The 26393-nt window shown below is 44.2% G+C and overlaps 3 protein-coding genes across 14 annotated transcripts; 1 reads left to right on the top strand and 2 right to left on the bottom strand.

Moving 5' to 3' along the window:
- Window positions 1-2049: 2049 nt before the first annotated feature.
- LOC103316058 lies at window positions 2050-4851 on the bottom strand. Of its 2 annotated transcripts, none has more exons than XM_008207657.4 (2): window positions 4020-4851; window positions 2050-3790 (listed from the first exon to the last, which is right to left on the bottom strand). In XM_008207657.4, the coding sequence occupies exons 1-2, from the start codon at window positions 4671-4673 to the stop codon at window positions 2240-2242; spliced, it is 2205 nt and encodes a 734-aa protein (XP_008205879.1). In that variant the 5' UTR covers window positions 4674-4851; the 3' UTR covers window positions 2050-2239. The 2 variants fall into 2 exon arrangements, with proteins under 2 accessions (XP_008205879.1, XP_008205878.1); XM_008207656.4 differs by having other exon boundaries at window positions 4014-4821.
- A 4-nt stretch (window positions 4852-4855) lies between these two features.
- On the bottom strand, window positions 4856-6163 carry LOC103316055. Of its 8 annotated transcripts, none has more exons than XM_008207650.4 (3): window positions 5975-6163; window positions 5289-5827; window positions 4856-5200 (listed from the first exon to the last, which is right to left on the bottom strand). In XM_008207650.4, the coding sequence occupies exons 2-3, from the start codon at window positions 5773-5775 to the stop codon at window positions 4959-4961; spliced, it is 729 nt and encodes a 242-aa protein (XP_008205872.1). In that variant the 5' UTR covers window positions 5776-5827; window positions 5975-6163; the 3' UTR covers window positions 4856-4958. The 8 variants fall into 8 exon arrangements, with proteins under 8 accessions (XP_008205872.1, XP_008205871.1, XP_008205873.1 ...); XM_008207649.4 differs by having other exon boundaries at window positions 5289-5796; XM_008207651.4 differs by having other exon boundaries at window positions 5907-6148.
- Window positions 6164-6190: 27 nt separating this feature from the next.
- On the top strand, window positions 6191-26160 carry LOC103316057. 4 transcript variants are annotated; one of them, XR_004227429.2, is made up of 4 exons: window positions 6217-6353; window positions 6464-6688; window positions 11906-12156; window positions 12240-12613. XR_004227429.2 is itself a non-coding variant. In XM_031928718.2 (3 exons), the coding sequence occupies exons 1-3, from the start codon at window positions 7959-7961 to the stop codon at window positions 12293-12295; spliced, it is 333 nt and encodes a 110-aa protein (XP_031784578.1). In that variant the 5' UTR covers window positions 7658-7958; the 3' UTR covers window positions 12296-12613. The 4 variants fall into 4 exon arrangements, 2 of the variants coding, with proteins under 2 accessions (XP_031784578.1, XP_031784577.1); XR_004227430.2 differs by lacking the exons at window positions 11906-12156; window positions 12240-12613 and adding an exon at window positions 7556-7643 and having other exon boundaries at window positions 6191-6353; XM_031928718.2 differs by lacking the exons at window positions 6217-6353; window positions 6464-6688 and adding an exon at window positions 7658-7984.
- Window positions 26161-26393: the final 233 nt, after the last annotated feature.

Raw genomic sequence — 26393 nt, 5'->3', positions numbered from 1 at the left:
TATATATCACAGGCATCGGGTAGCGGAGCATCAGCGCTATAAAGTGGCGGGACTATGGAGCTGCGCGAGAGTAAAACCATCGGTGCTGGCGTGATGGCTGCATATTTTCAGGCGTTTTCCAGGACTTCAAGTTTTCGAGTATACCTGTTAACACTGAATCATGAGTCTACTTTTTTTCTGATGATGGTTATTCCCGCTGCAAATGCGAATTATCGAACATGAAGACCGTTAAACTTTTCGAATTCCATAGTATACATGTTATACGTATATAAAACGTATAATGCGAATCCACAATATCCATTGCAAAAAAGTAATATTAATCATCAAACATGTTATATTGTATAAGTCCTACTTATCAAAACATACGTAAGTCAAACGAAATTCGGAATCCAAAATGGCGTCGAACAGAGGACCGTTAAATTTTGAACGAGAAAACGCGTTCACTGTCATTTCCATTAGATCCGCTCAAGCGTCGATATGCAAAAGCCAAATAAATGCATACTAAACGCTATGCACTTTTGCAAGGAGAAAACGCGTTCAACGTCAACGATCGAACAAAAAAACCGTTACATTTCATCGAAGTGATTTTACGAGACACGGGAGAGCGCGGTAAAGGCAAGCAAAATGTCAAAAATTTAATGATCACGGTTAGCTCTTACCTCTCACATTTTAGCAATGATCTCAGATGTGCCCATCAGTAGAGTTCTCAGGACGGCAGCGTAGTTAGTCATCCTCGTCGATCGGCGGGCGAGTAGTGACGCGGCGGCTAGGTGGGCCGTGAGAAAAAACCCAAGTAGTTTTGCGCGCCAACGTCGTGGAGACTTCTCAGAGGAGATTTGCGGTTTTCCGGTAGAATTTCTTGGACTGATATCCATCCGTGCTCGGATGTCTCCCGTGCCGAACACCAGCTCGTTCATTCAGACCTTGACAAGTGAATGCGTTTTTTCCGAATGAGAAAAACACGCGCGAGCTCGAAGGGCGCGAGAATCTTCTAGAATGCTACTTTGGCGCCCTCTAAACGACATAGCGACGAATCGGCCCCGCCCCTCGGACTCAACGAATTTTTTGGATTTCTCGACTCGCGATGCTTCTTCCGAATGTTGACAGGTAGGTATGCAATAATAATTGTTAGCTTTTATGCAAGTGAAGTGGGAGGAGGGGTGGGGGGGGGATCTGGTCCAAACTAATGACAGAAAGTCAAAGTAGCTCGTCGATTTGTATCCCGCCACTCACACCATCCTCTCCTTGAAGAAGGTGATCGATGCGCGAGGTGTCATATCATCCTCTCATACCTATATCATTAATCATACATTACGAAAAACCGGGAAAAAATCCTTCCCTTAGTCATTTTCTACGTTTTGGCGCTTTTCATCTACCCCTCTCTCCCCTCCACCAGTTCACTTCCGATTCCAAGAAATCCGGCGCGAGGATTTTTACACAGAGCGACACTAGCGCCACCTATAGTGGGGTATGGCTATATATAGGCGAAGGCTTCCGTCATTTTCGCCGGCTTCTCCCGTCTCCGATATAGTTCCGGTTCTTCTCCCCTGCCGGCTGCCGCATACTCAAAACGCGCGTTCGCATACTTTAATGGCTTTTTTCTCAAACAGTGCATCTATTGTTAGTCTTTTGTTTGAATAACTAACATAATTATTACGCATAACTGAGTTAGGAGATCAACGAATATTTTTTACGTTGCATTCTGATCGCTGAAAACTCGTTTCTTGTAACGGTCGAAACGAAAAAAACGAATCGATCGGAATCCGCGAATATGAGTATACGCGAAGCATCTGCAAGGTAGGTAATAATTTTGAGCTGCTATCGGTAATAAAAGCATAGTTTTTTTGTTCATAGTGCCGTGGACGACATTAATTTAGTATGTGCATACATAATTATAACTTCGTGAACTTTTTGAAGGAAGGATGAATTTCCTATTGCTTTGTTTGTGTAGCTTTGAAGGTTGCTGAAAAGCGGGGCGTAGGGCTTTATCATATATATTAAGTACTTTGCTGAAATAAAACAAGTGCTAGACATTTTTTTAGGGTGATGTAATTTGTTAAGAAATATTTATTAGTCTTTTAAAATTCAATTGATCGATACATATTAATTTAATACCTAATGCAAATGTAGAAGAATTTTTTACACAGCAATCTATGCAAATATATGCTAGTTTTACAATTAATTCAATCGTTTCACATAATTGCATTTACACCAATATTCGCCTTACAATTATTATGATCTATTTCTTTTTTACTTTATCCTTTTTAGTTTTGCTATCTTTATTTTTCTTTTTGAAATCCGCAGTCTTTTTAAAGGCATCTAAAATTTCTTGTTGTTTTACTTGCGTTTCTATGTGGATAACGTTTGGTTTTTTCTTTAGGCGATTAACAGCAGCTGGAGGAGTAAATTCTATCTCCATATCTGATGCGGTGGAGCTGGATGCAAGAGAATCTTTACTCTTGACAATTTTGAATTGAAGAGGATTGACAGGCTCATCTATTCGTGGCACTTCCGAAGCTTCTGGTCGGATCGGATACATAGTAACATAATACACGCCATCTTTTCTATGTATATGTAGTGTTGGTGGAAAATTGTCTTCTTCTTCAGTTTCCTCCTCATTAGCAATAAGAGTTTTTTTTATGGAAGTATAACTCATAGTTTTCTGAGCTTTTCCTTTTCTGCTTTTAGATGGTGCTGATCTTGGTCTTCGTGTTTCTTTTAAGAAACCTTCTTTAGCCTCCCTCAAAATATCACGAAGATGTACACTGATTGCACCAGGTCTCCATCCAGCCCGAAGCTTGAGTTTGCCTACTGTATCAGTTTGATTCCACATCCAACCCATGTGTGCTGGAACTCGAGTTCGAAGAAGACTGCAGTTTTTATGTCCATATACAGAAGTTGGGTAAGAGTTGCCAAATGAATAAATAAACTGATTTGCCTTGGCTGATTTGGATAATCGTGGAGTAGATTTAGAGTTCCTAGTGCGATCACCACTCAGACCTGAATGTGATCTCATTTTTGGTGAATGCTTTTTATCTGCTTTTTGTGGAGCAGAAACTTTGTCTCGTATAGCGTCAATTTTTTCAGCAGAATCTGAATTTGCTTCTTCGGCAACAACTTTTTTTGGCTTTGACTTACATTTTGGTTCCCCACAAGGCGTATCTTCAAAATTTTGAATAGGAGAGGTGCTACTTTCTGTTTCTTTTGGCTTTTCAATTTTTTCATCTTTCTTTTTAGGTTTCAGCGATGCATGAACTAATGGATCTGGAATAGCAACAATTCCTTCTTGAACAACCCCAGATTTTTTTGGTAGATTAGGGGTATGCGCTGCTAATGATTTATTGTAATTTAGCATTTTCAAATTTTCAAGATTTTGAGTGTTGCATAGATTGCTTGTCGTTTCAGCATGTTTGTTGGTAGGTCCTAATTTAGATTCTGCTTTTTTCACTTCCTTTACTTCCTTAGATTGGCCAAAATAAGGACTTTCAATTATACCTAGACCAGCTAATCCAGGTACTTTTCCTATGGAGTCCACAAAGTCTTGTGCATCTTGAAAAGCCTTGATTAGACAATCTGTTCCTAGGCAAGGTTTTTTAATGCAAACTCCGTGACCTTTCTTTTTCAACACTGCTTCTAAGTGACTTTTGTCAGGACAAGAGCACAAAGGTTTATTAGATTTATCTTCATTATTTCTGAGTTGACATTTATTTGCTGCCATAAATCCTGGATTTATGCGGTCCCATTGGAAGAAATCTTGGTTGTTTTCAAAAGTGTTGAATCTTTGCATACCCTATGATAAATAAAAGTTAAACTTAATAAATGAAAAAAAAGTCAAATAGATTTATCACACTGATCTCATTTGTTATTATCTGTATTACTATATATATTATGAAAAATGATACATTATAGAAAGCAAATTCGAAGGTACTTGAGTTCGTTAATAGACGAGAAGAAATGAAGTTTGAGCATATAACTCATAGTTTTTCTAATCACATCAAATGAAAAGCATTTACCCTGACCTTGGCTTTCCCACAGCCTGCAGCTGGGTAAGTTTCTCCTCCGCCTCCGCCTTCAAGACGTAGCGCAGGCATGAATCCGCCGTTGTACCACGTAAAGTCCGAGCCGCCGTTGAAAAAGCCAAGCTGCTCGCCGCTTCCGCCACCCCTCATTCTGATTCTTTGCTCTTTGCTGTTGCAGGCTACTCCGCTGTAAACCTCGTCATTTTTCGTGCTCGGCGCACAATGGATGGGCATAAAGTGCGCGGGGCTCGTCCCGGAGTCGTTAGCGTCTTTTCGTTGCCGCACGCTCGAGCAGCAGCGGCTCGTGCAGCCGGAACGACAGCCCGAGAAGCTTGAGTGCTGCTGCTGCTGCTTCTTCTTCGTAGTCTTCTTGCCAGATGCAATCTGTGGACACGCGCAAGTCGGTTCATTCGGATAGGCACGATAGACTAGGCCTCGATAATTGTGATCGTTGAGCTTTTGCGCGCTCGTAAGCTGGCGCTCAAAGTCCGACGAAGCCATGGCAATTCTAGGGAGCCTTGTAGGAGCTTTCAAAATTATGGAAAACTGTTCGGAATGCGTTGATGGCTGGTTGCGCGATAACCTAGTTTTTTGAGACTGTTTCAGTTTTTCCTTTTTTTCATTAGCGAAATTGTTTTCGTTAATTTTGTTCATTTGATTGCTTGTAAATTTTGATCTTCTGTGGTCTTAAAACTTATTATGCAACTAATTCATTAAAAATTTATAAAAGAAATGGAGGGTAAGCTAAGAAGCTCTTACTCGACAATTTTTAATTTCAAACTACCGACATTGTTTGTTATTTATGTTGCTATAGTAATGTTGATGAAATGCAAAAGTAGGTTCTCAAATTTTTAATGCAAATACAATAGTAAACAAATACAAAAGTAGAATAAAGGTAATTTTATTTTTATATTATTCATTATCCTCAGAGATTATTTGTTAATTTGTATTTTCATCTTTATTGCTGATGGTTCTTTCACTTCGTATTGCTGCTAACACTGTACCTTCGTCGATTTTTAACGTGTCTCTATTTTCTTCCGTATTTTCTTGAGTATTGACTTTTGTTACTCGTAATTCGCCATCGTAATCATTATTAAAAATAAAACTGTCCTCATACAGTTGATAATGAGATATAATATAGGTGCCGAAAAATGTTAAACGAAAACAGATTTTGATAGATCCTGAAATAAAAAATAATTTTTGGATAAAATATATCGATTCATCTTAATTATAGTGAAAGTATAGCAATATAGAAAAAAAAAGATAAACCTGCATGATTTTTTCCAGGATCAGCAACGTTGTAATTCCCGGCAAGCTCGTAAGGTTTAGGCCTATGATCTGAATCATTGCCGGCCATCGCCATCTGATCACAGAGACATCCTGAGAGTGGCACTGATGCTTCCGCGATCGGGTAAGTCTCATCAGCCCGAAAAATGCCAATCCTTAGTGGCTGTGACTGCATCGCTACCACGAGATCCCTCGGTTTCCTTACGAACAGACAGGATTTTCCGCAGGCGTAGAGCAGACCCTCGGCCTCGTCGTACGGTGGCACAGACGCTGGCGGCTCCGTCGAGGAGGAGCTGGAATCTTGGTCGCGACGGGATATCACGAAGACCGGAAAGTCGATGAACTTGAGCTTGACCACCGGCGGACAATCGGCAAAGTCCTCGCGGTACTTGTTCGCCGTGAGCCTCAGGCGCTCCACGGTTAGCTCGACCAGGTAGATCTGTTCGTCTCTGCCACCGAAGCACGACATGTCATCACGATCGGTCTGCGTCTATTGTTCACTTTCTGTTTTTTTAACCTTGCTTTTATCATTATCGCGTAAAATTAAGAAAATCGTGATTAGCATAAGTAAAGTACAATATTTATATAGTTTTTTCTTACTTGATGCAAAATACATTAAAAAGTTGAAATAGTCACTTTAAAAAATTAGAGGTTAATTAATGACTTACAGAAATCTTTGACATTGAGAAATTTCCCATTAGAATTTCTTAGGTATATAACGCTTCATTAATTTGGAATTTTGCTTTCTAGCTACATAATTTATTCGAGTGATCACAATGCCAAAAAGGTGTGTCGACAGCTCGATGACGATTTGCGCGATTATGTGGCAGCCATAATTAGAAGAATCGCGGCCAAGTTCATTGCTGAGATACTGGAATTCGTGTTTTTTCTCGCGCGTCAGTCGAGATGCTCTCTTTATTATTTTCTCCCACGTGACACAAGGCATGAGAGCAACGCTATCGTCAATGATCCTGAAATAGCGCTTTCCGACTCGAAGAATTCCACCTACGAACGTACAACATATATAGCGGAACGCACTGCGACAGTGTAAGTAATGCGAGAAATATTCGAATGACCCGATCCTCGAATCGTCCTCGTCTTGCAGCCGACGAAATTATAGCTTTCGTTAGATTGAGATAAGGTTGTAACTCTTTCAGGTAAAGATGTGTCATGTCCTGTGGAGATCGAAATAGAAGCGTCGGCTGTTGTCCGGTGTTCGTATATTCCGCCTGAAGATCGATCACGAGCATGTCCAGAGAGGAAAGAAGAGCGCTCGCTGAGATTCTAACTGCAGCGACTCAACCCTGACTCTGACGACCGTAACAAAGATCCTATCGATCGTATGCGCCTTCGTTCATCGCCTCGGCTTATCGACAGCCCACGTACGTATATACACAGCATAATTAACTCATTTTTTTTAATGTGTTTATTAATATATTAATATTATATTAAATTTTACGTTAAAGTACTTAGCTTATTTAGAAAAGAATTTTATAATTATAATATTGTAATTTAAAAAAGCTGGAATTTTTCACTAGTACTTAGTATTATTTATGTCAATTAGCCTAGATACCGTTTGATCTCTTCATCTCATCTGTCAAAAAACAATATAGAAAAATAGAGTGACAGGGGAGGGGTGATATCCATTTTGTTTATTTATTTAGTAAAAATACTGTCAGCCCGGCAAGTATCTGCAACGAAAACATCGATTCCACGTTTTTCATGTCTGTTTATTCCCGTACTGGTTTTGCTGTGAGTCTCCTTCGCTTCTGTAAAACCGTATTGATTTTTGTACCGTTACGTATATAACGCGCACGCGAAAATCGGCTCCTCTTTCTCCGAAGCTTCTTCCTTCTCTCGTTCTTTGCCTCAGCCTTATAGAAAGAGTATAAGAAGGTGTGAATTTCGGTATCGCGTAAGCCAAACCATGGTCTTTAAATGTGGGACTACCTAAATCGGATTATGGTGATTTCAATCCTGCAAAAATATTACCTATTATATTAAAATACTTATAATTGACAATATTGTAGTTGATAAAGTTAAAATTGTTGATAAATAGCATAGCATTATCTGCTTTGAGTCGCATAACGGCGACTTGAATATCTAGATTCACGACTCTTTAGATCTACTTTTTTCCATTTATTGTAAGTAGCAATTGATGTATTTCGTTCTTCAATACTTAAGTATCAACTATTTTAATTAATATTCCATAAAATAATATTTTTCCCTCTGTATCTCTGTATGGAAAGTATGAACTTCCTGCAAATCGAGACGCGCTCACCTCGTCCGTGGCTCTCCGGGTGGTTCCGCCTTAGCTCTTCCAACACCGCGCTGAAGTATGCACTAATTGGTGCGGGCGCACACGCATACATCGCTGGAAGACAGGGAGACAGAGAAAGAAAGAGAAGGAGACGGGTATGCTCGAAATGGACAGTCTGAAATGGAAAGGAGGGAAAGAGAAAGAGATAGCGATGGAATTGAAGATGAGAAGCAACAGACAAAGAAATAACAACGAGTAGAAGACGATGCTGAAGAGCTGAAGAGGGGGAAGTCTGCAGGAGTAGTATCAGCATCAACAGCAGGGGCAGGAGTAGCAGTAACCAAGGCGACCAAAGTAAAATTCCGAGGCAAGCGACACGGCGGCTCGTTAAAATGCTTCTGGAGGTTTCGGACGCAAGGTCTCTGTGGTTAATTGGTGATTAGCGATTAAAACGAAACGATCCCTACATTGGGACTCCCTGTACCCGCCTCCCCTTGCCTTCTCGCTGCTTTTCGGTCGCTCTTTCACTGCTTCTCTGTGTGTTGTGTTTGCGTTCGTATGCGAAAGAAGAGACGTCTTCCGACGCTACAAGCAAAGTATGCACAGGATAAACAGTATGTAACGCGCTCCCATAACACATTATCGTCAAACTATAGGATGTCCCAAGAGCCTGAGTTTCAAAATTTCGAACATTTATTTTGTTTGCCGGCTCTTTATTTTTAACTCTCTCTCTCTCTCTCTCTCTCTCTCTCTCTCTCTCTCTCTCTCTCTCTCTCTCTCTCTCTCTCTCTCTCTCTCTCTCTCTCTCTCTCTCTCTCTCTCTCTCTCTCTCTCTCTCTCTCTCTCTCTGTCTTTGAGTGAGGCATGCTTTCCCTCTGCCTGGAAATCATCGCTCGTAAGAGCATTAAACAAGATCAACTCTCCTACAGCTGTAACTGACTACCGACCGATTTCCCTACTTTGCTTTCTATCCAAGGCGCTGGAGTGGCTGGTGCACAATCAAATCTCTGAATACCTTGAAACTAGACTCTATCTTGATAGTTTCCAAACTGGTTTTCGCACTGGCCACAGCACGCAGTCCGGCTTGATTAAGCTGACTGATGATGTCAGGCTTGGAATGGACAGGAAGAAGGTCACCCTTCTGCTTCTTTTTGATTTTAGCAAGGCGTTTGATACAGTGTGTCACGTCAGGCTACTCAGAAAGCTACCCTCCTTCGGCTTCTCCAAGCAGGTTATCCGCTGGCTTGCATCTTACCTTTCTGGTAGAGAACAGGCCGTCATTGGTGACAACAACGAACTCTCTACATTCCTACCACTAAACACCGGTGTCCCACAGGGGTCAGTCTTGGGCCCCTTATTGTTCGCGTTATACATCAATGACATTGGCCTCTGCCTTGACTCAGATGTATCCCATCTAGTCTACGCGGATGATCTGCAAATCTACTGTCAATGCCCCCTTGAGGAGCTCGATTCCTGTTCTGACAAGATGAGTGCTAACGCCGAGAGGATAATGGGCTGGGCAGCACTAAACAGACTTAAGCTGAATGTTAGTATGACTAAGGCGATCGTCCTGGGCTCACCCTACTATATCAATGCTCTACCTTCTACTGCTAACACCTATATAAATATAGGGGGGGCCCAGGTCAACTTTGAATCATCTGTGCGCAACCTGGGGCTGGTGCTTGACTCAAAACTTACGTGGAAAGAGCACGTTACACAAACTTGTAAACGTGCTCACTCTTTAATGTATCGGCTATATTTCTTTCGGAAGAGCACTAGCCTCAGGTTGCGCCAACATTTGGTGCAAGCACTCCTATTTCCCCTCATCGACTACTGCTCACTTGTTTACTGCGACCTGACTCAAGAGCTTGACTTAAAACTGCAGAGGCTTGTCAATACGGGAATCCGATACATCTATGGTGTAAAGAGGGACGAGCACATCTCCCCTTACAGGCGTGAGTTGCAATGGCTCACCACCGCCGGACGTAGGAAGTACTTCATGGCCTGTTTTCTTAGAAAAATTTTCAACACCTCAATACCAGCTTATCTACTAGCCTATTTTGACTTCCACGTTGCACTCAGGCCTGTCAGGGGCGAGGTGACTCCACTGGACATCCCGTCCTTCAAGACGGAGACGCTGAGGAATTCATTTTTCATCAGTGCCTCCTACCTCTGGAACAGCCTTCCATCTCAACTTCGCGACACACTATCCATATCACACTTCAAACAAGCAGCCAAAAATTATTTCTTTAATTTGGAAAATACATAAACATCGCACAAACATACATACATTCTCTTTCATCTCATGTCATCTCTCAACATCACACACACCTTATACTATATACCCTTACACAAATTTTATTTATTCCTTTATCATAATACACTATATTTGTTATATGTACAACAAAATGTACAAAAATAAAGAGCAATTAATCTAATCTAATCTCTCTCTCTCTCTCTATCGTTCTATTCTTAATTCGTAAATAGCAGTTCATTAGCAGATAAAAAACTTCGAGTTGCGTTATAATTGCTAATTGATTCACGCGAAATAATTTTGAAAAGTTTATCCGGTTTCACGATTTGAATATTTACTGCAACGAGAAAAGATAAAAAGTTGTCAATTGGTGAGTGATCAAGTGAGCTGTCCAATCACTAAATTTAGAAAACGAAGCGCTTATCTGCGAGATCTTCTTGAGGTGGGATATTCCGAATCAAAGCTGGCAGGCGAATTGAGAGCTTTATAGATGATTTAATTTTACTATCCAACTTTTTCGTGATTATGTATAGGTTAGTGCAACAAAATTAAATATTTAGCTTGATTCGAAATTCAGTTTGTTTTATGAATGAAAAACGTACATTATTATTATGAAATCTTCAATTATCAAATGTATACGTTATTTACATAAAGCTATCTCTATTGTATACAATAAATAGATAAATGAATTAATCTAGATAATTATCTATTGATGTCAGGTGACAGGAGATTATATCAAGCTACAAGATAAATTAATTTAAAAAAATCTATAGAAATCGACCGCATTTATACGATAGTTATTAAAGAGCAATAATTCATTAGCTTGTGTTAGTTAATCAAACAAAAAATAATATCAGATAACAAAGTCAAATATAGCGGTATCTTTTTAAGGGAAATAATAATTACTGAGGATGAAAAGGCGAGCGAAAAATAGATAGCGCGTATGATGATCGAGTATCGATGCATATACATGCATTAGCTTCGGCTGTGCATCTTGACGTTGGCAGTATAATCGCGCGTGACTCGAGTAGAGAGCGCAAGCCAATCGCCAAGTAATTAAGCTCAATCTTAAGAGATTGCATCTTGGGCAGAGCGTGTGCTTCTCTTGTGAATTTCTAGCGAAAGCAGCTTTATCTGCGGAAGCTATTTCCGGTAGGTACATACACTCACGCGGCAGTACCGCCGCCAAGACTCATCTCTCGATGATATATTATGTACGCGTTGCATAGAACGTTGCCCACACGGTTTGCTTCTTGGCTTTCCCATATAGTTTCGCCAAAGACCAGAGCAATCTTGCCTGATCTCTATGTCTTGTTAGATTATTTCTTTATTATTGTAGGATATGAATAACCGTTAGGATCGTGTAAGGCTTCATCTAGCGGATAAAGTACCCAGTCACTACCTTCTCTTCGGCCTCTTCGAACGTCGTTTGTCTAATTTACAATCTTGTATAAATAAATGATTTGTCTTGCATGGTTCTTTACAACTAGTTTTAATTGATTTAATAGGTAGGTGTTTCCGCAACTGTTATAGGTGAAAGATGTTGTAGGCATTGCAATATTAAGTGATATACTGATCATCGAAGTATGACATTAAATTTTAACAAACTGGTTAATTTTTTGATCGTCGTCAAAAAGATTCAATTACACTCAACTATCACAACTTAAATTAGCTTGATAGTTTTCTCCATTATTTTCTTACCAATTCAATTCATCTTTTTTCTTCATTTCGTGATAGATTCGACGTATAAATTCCATCCGAAAAACTTCAATATCGCAATACACTAATATTTATTCACGTGGAGAAAGATTTATCATAGAAAACTGAGCATACAGCGTGTAATTTTCTCTATATATATTTTGTTAGCGACAATTAAATACTCTTGAGTCTTGACCTAAATGAAAATGTTCCGTGCGCATGTCGCACACTCATTTTCAATCTCGGTTCATCTGTGAACCCCAGGTGGACTAAACTCACTTCCTCAAGAGAAATCCCTGCTTCTCAATACAGTATATTCTCACAACTGTGTTTTCCGTTTGACGCTCGTTAATTCATCAAATTTCTTATTCTCACTTTCTTCCACAGTTGTCTGCTTAGTAGCATCAGCGACTCCCTTGCACCTGGAATGCGGCACCGCTACGCTATTCGGAGAATATTTCTTCACGTAAGAACGAAATTTGTATTAACGAAGAGAGCGCGCGAGCGAGCGCTGCGCCTGGAGATTGGTTGCTGTGGCTGGATTCAATTACGCGTATACTTCGAAAGAGACGCCGGCGCTGCAGTCTCGGCCAGAGAAATTAAGATCTTTTTGATGTCTGCAGATAGCCAGCCGACATGTGAGTTCTTATATCATGTAAAAGTTTACATAGTCTCCGGTAACGATTTCATTTGTCCACGATGTATGATAATTCCCATTTAGGTTCTGTATCCACCCGACCGTTCGTCTGGTCGCGCATTACGAATATCTGCGGCTAGTAACAGTCTGAAGTAATTAAAATAACACCAAGGTAGCAAATTAGCCAGTGCGTTTTGTTGGCGATCGTTCCATCTTCTTACTTCACTTCCTCCTTTCAAAAAAGTCACGCCAAACATCTAAATTGTTAAAGGTTTTCTTTTTAAATACGATTAAAATACAAGAATGTGCACATGCCAAATATTTGATACTTAATCACCGTGCATATACCAGTCTTACCGAATGCATTTATCTGACGATCGTGCAGTATTCATTACGTCATCGTGTAGAACAAGTAATTTAATTATAAACTTGATAATTTATAATAAATTCAGAAGTTATCAAATTATGAGAAAGTTACTTGATCTGATTGCGTTAAAATGGACAAGCGAACATTTTTTAAAAATTTGTACGGTAATGGCTTCATTCTTAGTAGAAACGTTCCTCAGCAGCTATTGAAGAATTTCCGTAAACATTCCGTCGTTCTAGCCTCTAATAACAACAAAGCCAGTGTCAGGGCGGAAAAACTCGTTTTCTTTATTGCAAATTGAATTGCCGTAAAATTCGCTGTGGCAGTCGAGCCTTGCGAAGCAGCTAGAGATGCGCAGGCATTGGCAGTATGGGAAAATTTGCAAGGTAAAACGACACTTGATTTGTGGCATTTGTGCCATGAAGTTCCTCTGGCTCTTTCTCTTTCTTCTGCTATACGGTGCAAGTGAGCCGTTTTCTTCTCTCAACTACGGCTCGTCCATCGTCAATTTGAATAATTCTCCTCGGTGTGCATAGGAAGAATCCGCGTGCGTCTCGCTCTGCTCGCTGCAGAAGGGACTGCGGTAACTCGTTACGCTGAGCTGCTTCCGAGCGTGGAATCTGGAATTTTAACGAAATTTTCTAGGCATTATGCAAGAGTCGATGTACGCGCCTGTATATAACTATATGTATAGCGAAAAATTTTCATAGAGACTCTAGGGCAGAATGAGCGAGTGCAAGTGAGTATAACAGCATGCAGATTTTTTGCGCCGCAGAATTTGCGATTTCCTGTTTCGGAATAGCGTTACGCAGTCGTGGAAGAAGGATTGTTCAGAGCGTTTTTCTATTGAAAAGTAAGGTGATGTGCAGGAGTAAAAATCTTTCTAGAGTAAAACAAAATATGTCCAAGGTTTTTGTACGCTCGTCAAATAAATCGATGTAATATTGTAATATGTGGGCATTCACTCAAGTATGCAAGCAAACAGATCGGATCATTTCTTGATAACAACTTTTAATTGTCACTTTTCGCTCACTCGAACTGTCGTACGTGGATTAGAAAATTAAGCTGCGAAAAATCAGCGGATGTCCCAATAACGATAACCGTACACGTAAACAAATTCATAAATTATTAATGTCTGCGCCTTACCAATGTTTTTTTCCGCGTACGCTCATTATAATTATTCGGAATTACCGAGTTGAAAAAGAGAGGTAGAGAGAGAATAAAAAAATGAGTCGCTCTTTTCGTTAGTCGAAATCTGCAATTTCATAATCTGCTACACTTTTTCAAGTCATTTCGAAATTAAAATACGAATAAATCGCCGGATTGAATTCTCAAGACGAAAAGCGTCTTGCACGAGTGTTGGTGCGCAAGCATCCACGCGAATCGCAAATAAATTCGGCGAAAGGATCGCAAGAAGCGAGTGAAAGGATTTCGGCAGATTTATAGGCATGCGCTCGGCCGGGTTCTGCGTCTGTACAGTGAGAGCCATCTCGGCGTTGTGTTGCCGTTGCGCATTATGATCCCCGCTGTTATGCACCGAATAATTATTAACGATCGCTCTTTGACGCGATTTTTGCGGGTCTCCGACGTGTCTGCGTTCAGCACCAGACATTAAAGCGCGCCCGCGCGGTGTGTGCATCGGTGATTCAGATTAATGCGGCGGATGCGATCTCTTATTAACCGCAATTTTCACGGATTTTGCCGCAATTACACGTGTTGCGCTTTATGGTGCACCGCGCACCAGGAAATCGTTTCCAAAATACAGAGGACTGTGTCAAAATGCTTACCTCCGTAATGTTTGTTTTCGCGAAACGATCGGTTTTGCTGATGCCATTGTTCCATTGATATCACGTCCATAAATTATTTTTTCCCCTAACGGTACATCCTTATACACCGCAGAGGCATATGCATTCTGGTTTGGTTTTCACGCGAATACTTTTCGTTGTGGGGCCGCATTGTCGGGATTTTTTGAGCGACAAGATGAATTAATCCAGGTCCATGTCTGATCGAGTTTCCAAAAAGAAACTAACGAGACTGCTACACAGTACTTAGAAACGTTCATACGGGAATTTTGTATAACAGCTAATATCAGAGTTTTCGAAATCTAATCGGCCATTTGAAGTCGCGCACTCTAGACTCATAAACAACGGCTCTTGCTCATCAATCTCCGCCGCCCATCAAGCTCACCTCTTTCCCAGCACTAGCTCGCGAGCGGCGACGAATTATTGTACGTGTGTATTCGGTGCAGAGCCGAATAGTCCTTCTCTCTCTTTCTTTCTCGTAAAATCGTAATTTACAGTGTCCCATTCCCCGACTCGGAATAGGCTCCCGCTGCTGCGCTGCGCTGCTCCTCCTCCCGCTTCCTTATCACTTTCCTTTATCTGCCGTTGACGCACTTGATGCAACAATAACATCCCGCGGCGCGCACATATTATACGTCCAAGGCGCTAACGAGACTCGCTCGCCATTAAGGAGAGAGAGAGAGAGAGAGAGAGAGAGAGAGGCTTGTGTGTGCGCGCAACCTAGAAAATCCCTGCTCAACTGGTGGTGTGTGCATGTGTATGCTCTCGCTCGCGCCTCCGTACTCTCTCTCTCTCTCTCTCTCTCCCTCTCTTTCTCCCGCTCCTCGCAAGCAGCTCCTCTCAGAAGATAAATAGCCATCGGCCGTTTTACGAAAGCCGGCTCGTATTACGCCGGCGCAGATATGCATCGCTATGCGCTGGGCTCGCGCACGAGCAGAGGGGGCCTTTAACAGCCCCGATCCTAAACGTCTCCCCGCGCGCCCGCGAAACACTCGAGAAAGGGACGAGCCGAGCGAGAAAAAGAGTGGGCGAATTGCCAAGGGAACACAGGGCAAGGTGGAATGTGTAATATGCTTTTCATTCAAGAGCCCTTGACCCCCGGCCTAGAATCATTACGGTCAAAGACAATTTTGCCTAATTGTGCGCGCGCTTCATTTTCATTTCGGCCATGTTCCCGCTAACGGTTGTCTCGGCGTTTTCCCTTTGCGAGTGCATAGCGATACAATACTGCAAAAGGAAAATCTCGACTTACTGCGCGATATTGAAAACGCGTGAAGAGCCCCTCTCGAGAAGCAGCGAACTAGCTGCCCTCGGCATTATTTATTGCGCAATACGTCAGGCGCGAACTGACGAACGACTGCGGCCTGTTGATTTTCCGAAGCGCGCTTATTGGCTGCGAGAAAGAGCCGAACTTTGGCCCCTGTACGTGACGATCGATTTGCGGCTCTATCGCAGAAAATTGTCGTTTTTTTTTAATAGGTGTATAAAAACAGATAGAGCTCGATTTTATCCTGACGTTTTCTGGTGAATCACTAAAGCGCAGAGACTGTTTTGGGTGCCGATAAGCTGCTTTGGCTGGATTTCGAAGATAGCAGGTTTTGGAAAGCTGCACAGATTCAGATAAGCCGCGTTTGTTGATTTTCTATTCTTGTGAAGGGAGGCAAGACTCTCGTGCACCCGTGTATTAGTCTAGCTGACAACTCACCCGATTCTCAGACGAAGAGGATAGGTTTTAGCGAGAAATGTCGCGGTTTACTGCTTGATGAATTATGTATCGACGTGATGGAAAAATTGCGAATTTGAATACGGTCCTGTCATGGTTTTACCGTTTGCCGCTGATGCATGGGTCGCTCGCGGGCGCAAGAGAGTCATCGCGCGAAAACGAAAGCGGACGAGCAAATCCGTAACGATGCGCAGATATACACGGTCGCACGTAACTGCAGCGGAGGAGAAACGCCGGTGTATATAGCCAGTGGTCTAGCTATATATAAGTGAGGCATAAAGACAAAAGGGGGGATGGCAAAGTCGATGGTCTATAAAGCGATGATCTAGATCTGGAATAGCCGGCGCTGCACCAGGAAGCTGCGGGCAAAATTACCGGTGCCCTGAGGCAGTCTGCTGCACAGCCGCTAGGAAGGAGGCCTCTCCTCGAGGCTATATACGACTGCACACCGTGGCTCTCTCGCTCGGCAAGAGCCGGGTCAAAGGGCGCTAGCGGTACTCTTCTTCTGTTGCCGGCCGCGCGAGCCTGATGTCGGAGAATCTATTCGCTTCTCGCTCGCTCTTTACGCCTGCGGGCGCATTGGAAAATGCTGTTCTGCACCGGCCTCGACGCTGATTTCCTCTCGGAAATTGTTCGAGTGACTTGGATGTTTGCTTGCATGTGCACGTGATTTCTGTTATACGGAAAGTATGTCGAGAGATTTTCAGATGACTTCTACGGCAAATGTCACATGTGTTTGGAATGAAGAATACTTTGTCTTGATCGACATTTTTTCTCTAAGTACCTATTATAATTTTCAAACAATTACAAATTACTTTGGCATGCAACCTTCAGCGTATTCTTGCCATATGTATTCAAATTTTCTGGCCGTAATGTATTTTTACTATCTGTTTCAGTTGATCACACTTCTTCTTGTGTACTTTTGCCTCGAGAAGAAGCCTGCGGTAGGAGCGTGTGTCGCAGCTGCAGTGCTTTCTATCATGAGGGGGCCTTGCGGAGCCGCTTACGCGAATATCTGTGGATATGAAGCGGCAATAGACCTGTGCCTCGGCGAGGAGAGAAATGAATGCAGACTCAAGAATGAGAGGAACACCTGCTTGTGGTAGTTAAAGAGGGATCGCTGAAATACTTTGGAACTCGTTATTTTACATTTAAAAAGAAAAAGAGGAGGAAGAGTAAGAAAGACTTGGAGGACCAAAGGATATAGGATTAGAAACCAATCAATTGGGATCCCCGGTGTTAGTTTTCTTGGAGACTGTTCAACTTTTTCTATACGTACACACCGTTTTGAGTGGCTAAGATCACTGGCTATAATGAATGAGATGCAGCCTAAGAAATGCTCGCGCAACACGATTAACATAAAGCCGATTTGTTATCTACGTACGCGCAAGAATACTGAATTAACATCGAAATCAACGAATCCGTCTGCACTAATAGCGTCAATTGCACGTCAAAAAAATGTTAATTTATCGCAGTACGCCCTATATGGGTTAAAACATTAATAAAAAAATTAATGCAGCTATAAAAACAGAGATGTTTATCGTGCTTGAAATATGAGAAGAAATAATTGTCAGTGTGGTCATAACTTTTGCATAGAAGTAGAAAAGTAGGTACTTGTGAAAGTTGTAAGAAGTTGGAATAAAAGGCGCGACGTGTCTAGGTAGCATTTAATACAAGGTTCTCTTAAGTTACTTTCTCAGATGTTGAGAATCGTGTTTATTCTCCAGCAGCTTTTGCTATGGAAGAATTCTACTGTAGCAATATTAAACGCTGTCCGGGTACTTTGCTCTAGAAAAAGTGTTTATAAAAACTCGATTTACTTGTGTATGTATGGTTTCGAGAAAGAACTAAATTATTATCAAGAAGATTATCAGAAATTAAATCAAGAATCAAATGTTGTGTAGATCAAAGAGGAGTCAGATGTTAGTTACTCCACACTGAGAACGAAAAGCAACAAATAATTAGTCATTCCAGACACAATGAGGAAAGTAAAGCGAGCGTACCATTGCAAGAAAGCAAGGCAGATCAACTTCTCTGCTCGCACGCACTCTGCTCTTTTGCAGCTTGGATGTAATTAAAGCGTATCCGTGGCCTCCCGCAGCGATAGCCGAAATTTGTAAAACATCACCGAGTGTGCAGTCCCAATTTGTTGGGCCGCAGGGAGGGCGAGCTGTTCTTGACGTGCGCATCACAAATGGACTGCCCACGTGCGCGTCGATTTGTAAACTGCGCCCTCCTGAGGCGCGCGTGATCTCGATATTGACGCACTTTGCGGCGAGCCGCGCGGTGAATCGCTTGTTAAAATTTATACGTCACACGCTTCTGAGGCTGCCGAGAGCGCGTCTGCAGCTCTCGGGTTCGATGCGCCGAGAGCCGCGGCAGAAAACGTTCTGCGTGCGTTATAATTGCTACTCGCGCTCGTCCGACAACGGCGACGTGTCGCTTTCGCTGCTGCATACACGCAGACAGCCGAATGAATGATTTTTGTTTGTTGGTTGATATTAATTAATGAAACTACACGGAAGGACATTGATCGAATTTCGGCGTAGCCTTTCATGGCGCGGTCGCTCGTTGCATTCGATCGTTTATTCACTGTAAGTGATCTGGATTTCCTTTTGTTCGCGCGTCTTCGATTTTTCATCGTGAGAGTCGGTATAGAGCGAAACGTGTTGGATTGTTCTCGGCCGTCTCTCGAGCAGTTGACAGACCAAATCCAAGTGCTACTATTGAAGTCACGAAATTTCAGTCATGCGCTCTAAAATCGCACGGACTCGCGTGCAGCTCTTCAATAAAAAAAGATCTCATCAGGTTCGGCCAATAATTTACGCTAACAGTTGTCATAAAATTGAGACGCTCTCTCCCGTGCCTTCCAATAAAGAGCTCTGAAGATAGTCCCTCAACGGTTTTATTATACGCCCGATAAAATCTTCGAAGCTAACAATGCCCACGAGATAAAAAGAGATATCCTCGGAGCAGGAGAGTGAGAGCGAAATCGGGTCCCCCGTCGATCTACGTAGAGGATAGAGCTCGCGAGCTCCGTTTAACGAGGTAATGACGCTCCGGCGTCCGTCCCCGTCGACGCCGCTCTTTATTTCGTACCGGGTATTTCCAATCGGTTCACGGAAGCGGCGCCGCGCCGCGCCACGGTATGTCAGCTCATATGGAAATCCATACTGTGCATACGTATAACTGCGATACGCCTGCAAACTCACGGGAACGTATCTCGTGTCGCGGTCTCCCGACAAATACGCAACTCGCGCCGTGCGGAATATGAGAGAGGGCTGTGCGAAGAGCGTGCGCAAAGGCCTGATTGCTTCGTGCATTACGCCTGATTCAGATGCTGCGCGTATCTGAATCATGCGGTCGAGCAACGCTACATCGTTTTGTTGATTACTACTTATAGGAAACGCGTTGTTTCCTCTCGTGCTCCGCACACATAGATGAATGTGAATTCTTTTTCTTCGTTTTCCTGATGATCCTCGAGTCGATTGCCGAGGGAGAGAAGACAATTGGCTTTAGTTCGCTTCACGCCCAAAGCTGCTACTTCTTGCAGTCATGGAGGCATAGGGGAAAAATTCGCGTTATATAGGAATTTCTAGTTTATTTTGATGTCTGAATTGAGTTTGCCGCTCGTTTGATGTGAAAAGAGAGCGAGGCTTCAGGAGAAAGTAAAGCGATATGCTCGTATATAACGAGGATCGTGAGTTCTGCAAAGTAGATTGAGTGAAAATAAGTATCGCGGCAACGGTAGAATCTGCTGCTCGGCTCCCAGGAGTTCGGACTCGCCGAGACCGCATATCGGGAAAGATATAATTGTTCAAATTGCTATCAGAGATGTATCATTCGATAGCAAAAGTATGGGTGTTCGCATTGTAGCGACCGCGGATTACTCCGCGCGGGAGTTTTCTACGAAAACAAGGATCAGCAATGACCCTCGTTAGACCAAGTCTGTTTGTCACTTGATATACTTGGGGAGCGCTCTAATTTATATCGCGAGTCCGAGCAGCGGACAAAAGAAAAGTGCACGCGAGCTCGCCAATCGAAGCGAGGCAATAACGATCCGACAACCACGAATAACCCATGTGCTGCAGTGTAGAAGGGAACGCACGCGAGCGCCGGTGTAGATTGAGAAGGCCCGCAAAAGATCATCAAGCGCACGAGAAGAAGAAAACAGAGCAAAGAAGAATCATCATCATCATCATCATCGTCATCATCATCATCATCATCATCAGTGCAGAGGAGAGCCGAGAAGCCTCTTCTCGTCCGCGGCGTAGAAAAATCCAGAAGCGAGCACAGAAGAAGAGAAGAGGAACACGCGATATGAAGAAGAAGGAAGAGGTGGAAGGTGGCTCTCGCGCATAAGAGGGAGTGGACGCGGGTTGCAGGCGAGGAGGAGCCGCTCTCCGGCGGCGAGGTCGCGACCCGCAGCCCGCAGCCAGCCCGATGTGCTGTATGTGTATGTATGGGTACCTACGTGAGCCGCAGTGAAAGGTCCGCCGGCTACATCCGCGGATATTGCCGCTTGTGCGCTCTGGCCAGAGGCTGCTCGCTTCTGCCCCCTCGCGAGCGACTCGCGCGCACGATCCGCGCACACAGGTTATATTCGAGGGAGAGAGCGTTCGACAGGTTGATGAGCGCCACGGCCTGACGCGAGGTCGCGTGCAGTCGAGGCTCGTCTCCTTTTTTCTCTCCCTCTCTCTTTGTCGGCGTTGAACGCTTTGACTCGCTTCTGAAGGCTACCGCGTCTTTTTTTTCGGAAGTGTAATTTGAATGAGACGATAATTGCCTACCGGCCGTATGCCCTCGGCGACCGCGGTGAACTTTCAGGATACACGCAGCTCTTTTTGCGCTGCTCATATGGGTAATTTGTTTGTCGCGGATACGAAGCTTCGGAACTTTTAACAAATCGGAACTCCGCAAATACTACATTGTAAAAGCAGCGACGTAAGCGAGCTCTTCCCTTCCCATTAGGTTCCATTAAAAGTTCAGTACACTGCGCCTCGCCTCGAGGTACGCAGCAGCCAGTGCCGTTGCTGCCCGCGAGGGCTACGATTATACCGGCTGCAAAGAGGCGTGCGACCCCACCCCGAGCAGGCGAAGGGCCCCGCGAAATGGTCTACGGGCCCTGGAGCGATCTTCATGGCACGCGAGAGGGATCCTTCACCCGCGATGCTCCTCGTGTTTTGGTGCTCCTGGCTCTGGGTTACACCGCTTCGATAGACGTTTTACTGAAATTTCTCGGAGAGACTCGTATACAGTGATCGTCCTTTATTTCTGCCTTTCTTTTTACGCGCGTTTACAAATTAAATTTGACCCGCGAGTAAACATGCGCGCGAAATTAATTAAAGCTGCGCAGACTTCTACCGCGAAAAAGCTTAACAGTTCAATTAGGAGCGTCGCGTTTCGAATAATAATAAATTCGCTCGAGCAAATAATTGAACTATAAAAGCTGAAGAGGCGCTGGAAGAACGAGGAAGAGCCGGCATTAAAATTCGGAAAATAAACGCGCGCGAGGATAATTCATCGGCGCTGCGTATACGTGTGACTCGGAGCGCGGGGCGTTTGCTAGTCGGGCGTAAGCGTAACCCCCGCTGGCGAGAGAGAGAGAGAGAGAGAGAGAGAGAGAGAGAGAGAGAGAGAGAGCCCACCGGGGCCCTCTCGATCGAAACGATAATTGGATAGATTACGCGGAACCTGCTCCAACCCTGTGATAGCATCGCGTTTATGCGCCCGTTTTATGTGCGCGCGCAACCCTTGCACTGCTGCTGCCGGCGCAGTCGTCGCAAAAAGCGAGAGGCTGCGGCGGAGAGATGGAAAATAAAAAGGAAGGAAGGAAGCGCGCAAGCCAGTGCGGGAGAGAGAAAGAGAGGCATGTATAGGCAGCTCCTATAACGTATTTACCGACTCGGTGGCCCGCGACGACTTTCGCACAGGCGCGCGCGATACAAGAGCGGCGGCGCTATACGCTGCAGCATCGTACGATCCGCGGCGGCCCTAATAACGTATAAATTTGCACGGAGGCGGGAACTGCGGAATCGAGCAAGCCCGCGCGCGCGGGTTTTTGTTTGATTTTCACATGAGTAAGGAAGACGGAGTGCAGCGCGCGGGGGGAGGCCTAATCGCGCGAGCTGCCGCGGTGCACGCGGGCGCGCGCCGCAGGATCCTTGCGGTTTTTGGTTTATGCTACGAGCCGTGCGTAATTCAGCGCTGTTTCAATATCGCCCCGTGAGTGCGCGCCCGCGCGCACACAGTCCCAACTTTCCTGCGCATATTTCACAAGCGAAAACTCGTTTGTTCGTAATGAGACGCGGCGAAGCTTTTTTAGATTTAACGAGCTTTCGGCGCTTGCGCACCGCCGTGAATATGCAGCTCATGAGCTTCGCGAAGGGAAACGTCTATCGAGGAATTTTGAATTAACTGCACTCGTCTGTGTGTGATATGGCAAGACTCCAAAGCTATCGGCGAGATTCGTTCGGTTTTACATCATCTGGCGCGGTATGTCCGCTGTAGAAATTTCCATACGCCTCGCGATGTAACGTGAAAGTACAAATTGAAAAAAGTCGCACAAGCGCCGCGGCCGCACTACAATTTGTGTTTCTACTTATTCTGACGAATAATAATTGGAATTTCTAATAACATTCAACTATTATTTCAAATTGCTCGAACTTTCTATTATTAACTTTTCTGAGCATAACTGCTCTTCTGTATTTATTTGGCTCCTCTGATTTTACGATTAGCTGCAGTATTTGGAAAGGAAAGGCGAGATAATGCGGGAAAGTATCCGATATTACTGCACGTCCTACACCGTGAAAAAGAGTGGCTGGATGTTTCTCTCGCGAATGTATTCCTGCGCGAAAACGAATAATGCTTCTTTTTCACGAAGCAGGCAATCGATACAGGAAATCGCGGTATCAACGCTCTGTGCGAACAAGCATTACGCGACACTTCGCATCAGAAGTACAGTCCCAGCATCGAGATGCACTCCGTCGACACTCTATTACATAAAATCTCCCGGCTGTAACAAAAGTTTTCCCCCCGAGATAGAACGATAGCCTATTCGTCGCGCGAGACCGTGAATCTAAAAAAAGTTCTCATGAAATCCACGATCGTGATCTTCGGAATGGGGGCAACACTGTTTACGTTGCTGATGCTGTACAATTTCGCGAAAATGACGATTCATGCGAATCTGTTATACCAGTGCATTATTATGGCTTTTTCGTGAAATTGACCGTACGCAGTTGGCCGACCTTGTGCCCGGTTCCAGCTAGTAGCGCGAGCAGGCAGAGGCGGAAAAAAAGAGGCACGCGAAAAGATAAAAAGAGCGCAGAAAAACGGCCAAACAGTACTTGAACCGAGCCGCGCGCGGTCTCATGACCGCCAAGAGCGCACGGGGCTGCGTGCAGTAAATTCGATCTACTGGGCGTACGATAGGAATCGTCGATAATCAGTAATTGTCGAGAGAGAAAGAGAGGGGAGGGGGGGGGGGAGCAAACGCGCAAAGGTGAAGTTACCGTATTGCAGGCGCGGTCTTGCATCTCTCTCGCTCGCCGCCTCCCTTCTCCTCTCTTACTCCGTCGATTTCGTGCGAAATCGCGAAAAGTGGAACAAGATCTCCCCAGGCCATGGCTCCGAGGCGCTTGGAGCCTCGAGTGCGAGCTGAGAGGCGAGGACGAGACGGACGGCAAGGATCGAAGGAGGCTGTGCACGAAAGCGAGAGAGGCAGAGGGAGAGGGAGAGAGTGAGAGAGTGAGAGAGTGAGAGAGAGAGAGAGAGAGAGAGAGAGAGAGAGAGAGAGAGAAAGAGAGAGGCGTGCACGAGAGGCCCGGCGCGCGGCGCATTGCTGGCGGCTGTGGGAAAATGATCCAGCCGCGGACGTCGAAAAAAAGACGAGCGAAGGAGAGTGAGTAGCGAGCGAGCGAGAAGAGCCCGAGAGAAGCATCATGCAACAGAAGGAGAGGAAAGGGGAACGAAGAGATGAGTAGAGTGGCGAAAAAAGAGTCGACTAGTCGCCGAAATAAAAAGCGTAAAACTAGTGATTAGACGCGGCTTCGCGCATGCCTCTGATGCCTCCGTCTGTGTGTATGAGCGTGTGTTCGCCGCGCGCGCCCGCGCGACTGATGATTCTGCTTTTGTTGTCGACGATTCCTCATCTCCTGCGTCCCTTTCGCGGACTATAGTCTCCTCGATCGCGTACAGCCGATTGTGCTCGGGTCCCCGCAACAATGCTGAAGACGGCTGTTTCCCCGTCGCCGCGCTTCTTGACTCCAGCTGCTATTCTCGCCTCTTTCTCTCTGTCCCTCTCTTTCGCGTGTATACACGCTTCGCCGCGGATTCACTTGTCGGCCTGATTGGTCATAGCTCAATAGCTCTATTATCTTGAATTACTGTTTCTAATTGTCACAGCGATCACGGGATTCAATCGTTTCATCCAATAAATTGCCAATAACCCATCGACCTGTCGATCGATCCGGCGTTACTGTATCTTATTTCTCTACTGGCTCTTTATTATTGTTGTTACTGTTTTACGTAAATTGAGGTTTCTCTTTTCTGCAAATTTTTTAACTGTTATAGGTTAGAGTATCTGGTACGGATGTTATTTCTGTAATTTAATTACAAGCTTACTGATAACGCGCCTGGTTTGCATTCCTTAAGTGTAGATCAATAGAAGGTCGACGTTGTCGGGAATCCGGACACCTCAATACTACCTACACTTACTAAAGGCTAGGACTGGCTCTCCTCTTCTTACAAAGCAATATATCAACGCGTTTGTAATAAAGACTTAACTCTAGAAAACTTTAGTATGTACGATTCCGATTTGAACCATGTTTTTCTGTTTATTAACAATTAATGTGGTTGTAGCCATATTATGACTAACGTTGTTTATTGCTGATAATTTGGTCGAAAAAAAATCTGGGCACAATCAATACTTCACGCGAGAGAACAGCATTTGGGTCGCCGTGCGACCAATGCGAAAGTAAAACCCTGCAAGTGCAATTCCGGCTTCCTTAAAATCCTTTCGCCCTCTCTTCTCTTCCTTTCTCTCATGTTCACCTTTTGGCTTCTTGTACATGCGCATGGTTGGGGAACGTCAGATTCGCATCGAGTCTCGGCGACGTGATTGTACAACACAATAGACCGATTCTCGAGGCGCAGCCTCCGTCTCTCTTCCTCCCTTTATTTCCCCTCTGTGCGAACGGCCGAGACTATGCGCCTAAGCGCTTCAGCCGGCTTTTCATTTCGAGAATTTATTACCGCTACATAGCGACATTGCGATGTGGAAAGGGACAGGCTGCATTGGAGGCATGAGGGGCGAGTAAAATGAAAGAAAAGAGATAAAAGATTGTTTGGAGGCTACTCTTGCACGCGGGTCCAGAAACGATCGGCGTGACTCGGGCGCGTGACAAATTCATCGAATCACGCCGAGTCACGTGCATTCGACCACCGGCCGTCAGGCGCGCGCCCATATAGCCGTGCAGTGGGTGGAAAAGGGTATTGGACGTTGACACGTCGCATGCACGCAGTATATTCACGCGAGGTCCTGAACGTTTTTCTTTTGTGTTTAAAAGCGCGCTGGACTTTTCCATTACGCATTTAGATGTTGCCGTGAAAGACGGTCCATTCGTTTTGTTCCTTCCATAATTGTGCAGCCATGTTTTTGATTTAAGCGTTTCTTCTAATAGCCGCGACTATTTATAGTAGTACTCATGTTTAATGCATGCATACATATACATATGCGCGATACAGAAAATGTCAATACAATTTTTATCTCATCGCTATTTTTTTTTACAGATGAAGGTCCTCTGGTACCTATTCGCACGAATGACGGTAATAGTCCTGGTATCTTTATCTGTTTGTTTTGACCTCGTAACGACAAACCAAGCAGATAGAGATTAAAGGATGAAAGAGGTTCTGATTTTTCCCGTACGTTTTGGCTATATCAGTCTTCGGTTATCACTCGCTCTTTGAGTGGGTTCGAAGGGATCTCTGAAATAGTATAAACGTGCTGAAAAGAGGCATGATCTGCTGCTACTGTTGTAGTGCCATCGTATGAACCACTACTACCCGCAACATCTTTCATCGTCATTCTCACCATCGACTCTGCCACTCCTACTCATCCAGCTTCCGCCGATTCTCCGAGACGACGAGTAACAGTAAGAGCTATTTTTATTATTGATTCAAACATTTTAGTTGTGTACATGAGTTGTGAATTTTACATTATTTTTGTCGTCGCCCTTTCAATTTATTTCTTTGCGGTGACAATATAATACCAGCTCGCAAATACTTTTCTCCCTCGCAATCTTGCGACTCCTATGTCGAACCTATATTGCCCGCCGCCCGGGAGGACG

Source organism: Nasonia vitripennis, chromosome 4 (assembly GCF_009193385.2).
Source record: "Nasonia vitripennis strain AsymCx chromosome 4, Nvit_psr_1.1, whole genome shotgun sequence".
In the NCBI taxonomy this organism is placed as follows: domain Eukaryota; kingdom Metazoa; phylum Arthropoda; class Insecta; order Hymenoptera; family Pteromalidae; genus Nasonia; species Nasonia vitripennis.
Note: the sequence above shows the minus strand (reverse complement) of the source record. Positions and strands in the feature narration are given on the sequence as shown.

Bases quoted from the DNA above. Each gene is read 5' to 3' on its own strand.
- LOC103316058 (XM_008207656.4), bottom strand. From the start codon at position 4,673: ATGAACAAAATTAACGAAAACAATTTCGCTAATGAAAAAAAGGAAAAA. The intron at 3,791-4,013 runs GTAAATGCTTTT...TATTTATCATAG, and splicing joins GTGGGAAAGCCAAGGTCAGG to GGTATGCAAAGATTCAACAC.
- LOC103316057 (XM_031928717.1), top strand. From the start codon at position 7,959: ATGCTTCTGGAGGTTTCGGACGCAAG. The intron at 7,985-11,905 runs GTCTCTGTGGTT...TTTCTTCCACAG, and splicing joins CTGGAGGTTTCGGACGCAAG to TTGTCTGCTTAGTAGCATCA. The intron at 12,157-25,836 runs GTGAGTTCTTAT...TTTTTTTTACAG, and splicing joins TGCAGATAGCCAGCCGACAT to ATGAAGGTCCTCTGGTACCT.
- LOC103316055 (XM_008207649.4), bottom strand. From the start codon at position 6,004: ATGGGAAATTTCTCAATGTCAAAGATTTCT. The intron at 5,797-5,974 runs GTAAGTCATTAA...AGTGAACAATAG, and splicing joins TCTCAATGTCAAAGATTTCT to ACGCAGACCGATCGTGATGA. The intron at 5,201-5,288 runs GTTTATCTTTTT...TTTTTATTTCAG, and splicing joins TCCTGGAAAAAATCATGCAG to GATCTATCAAAATCTGTTTT.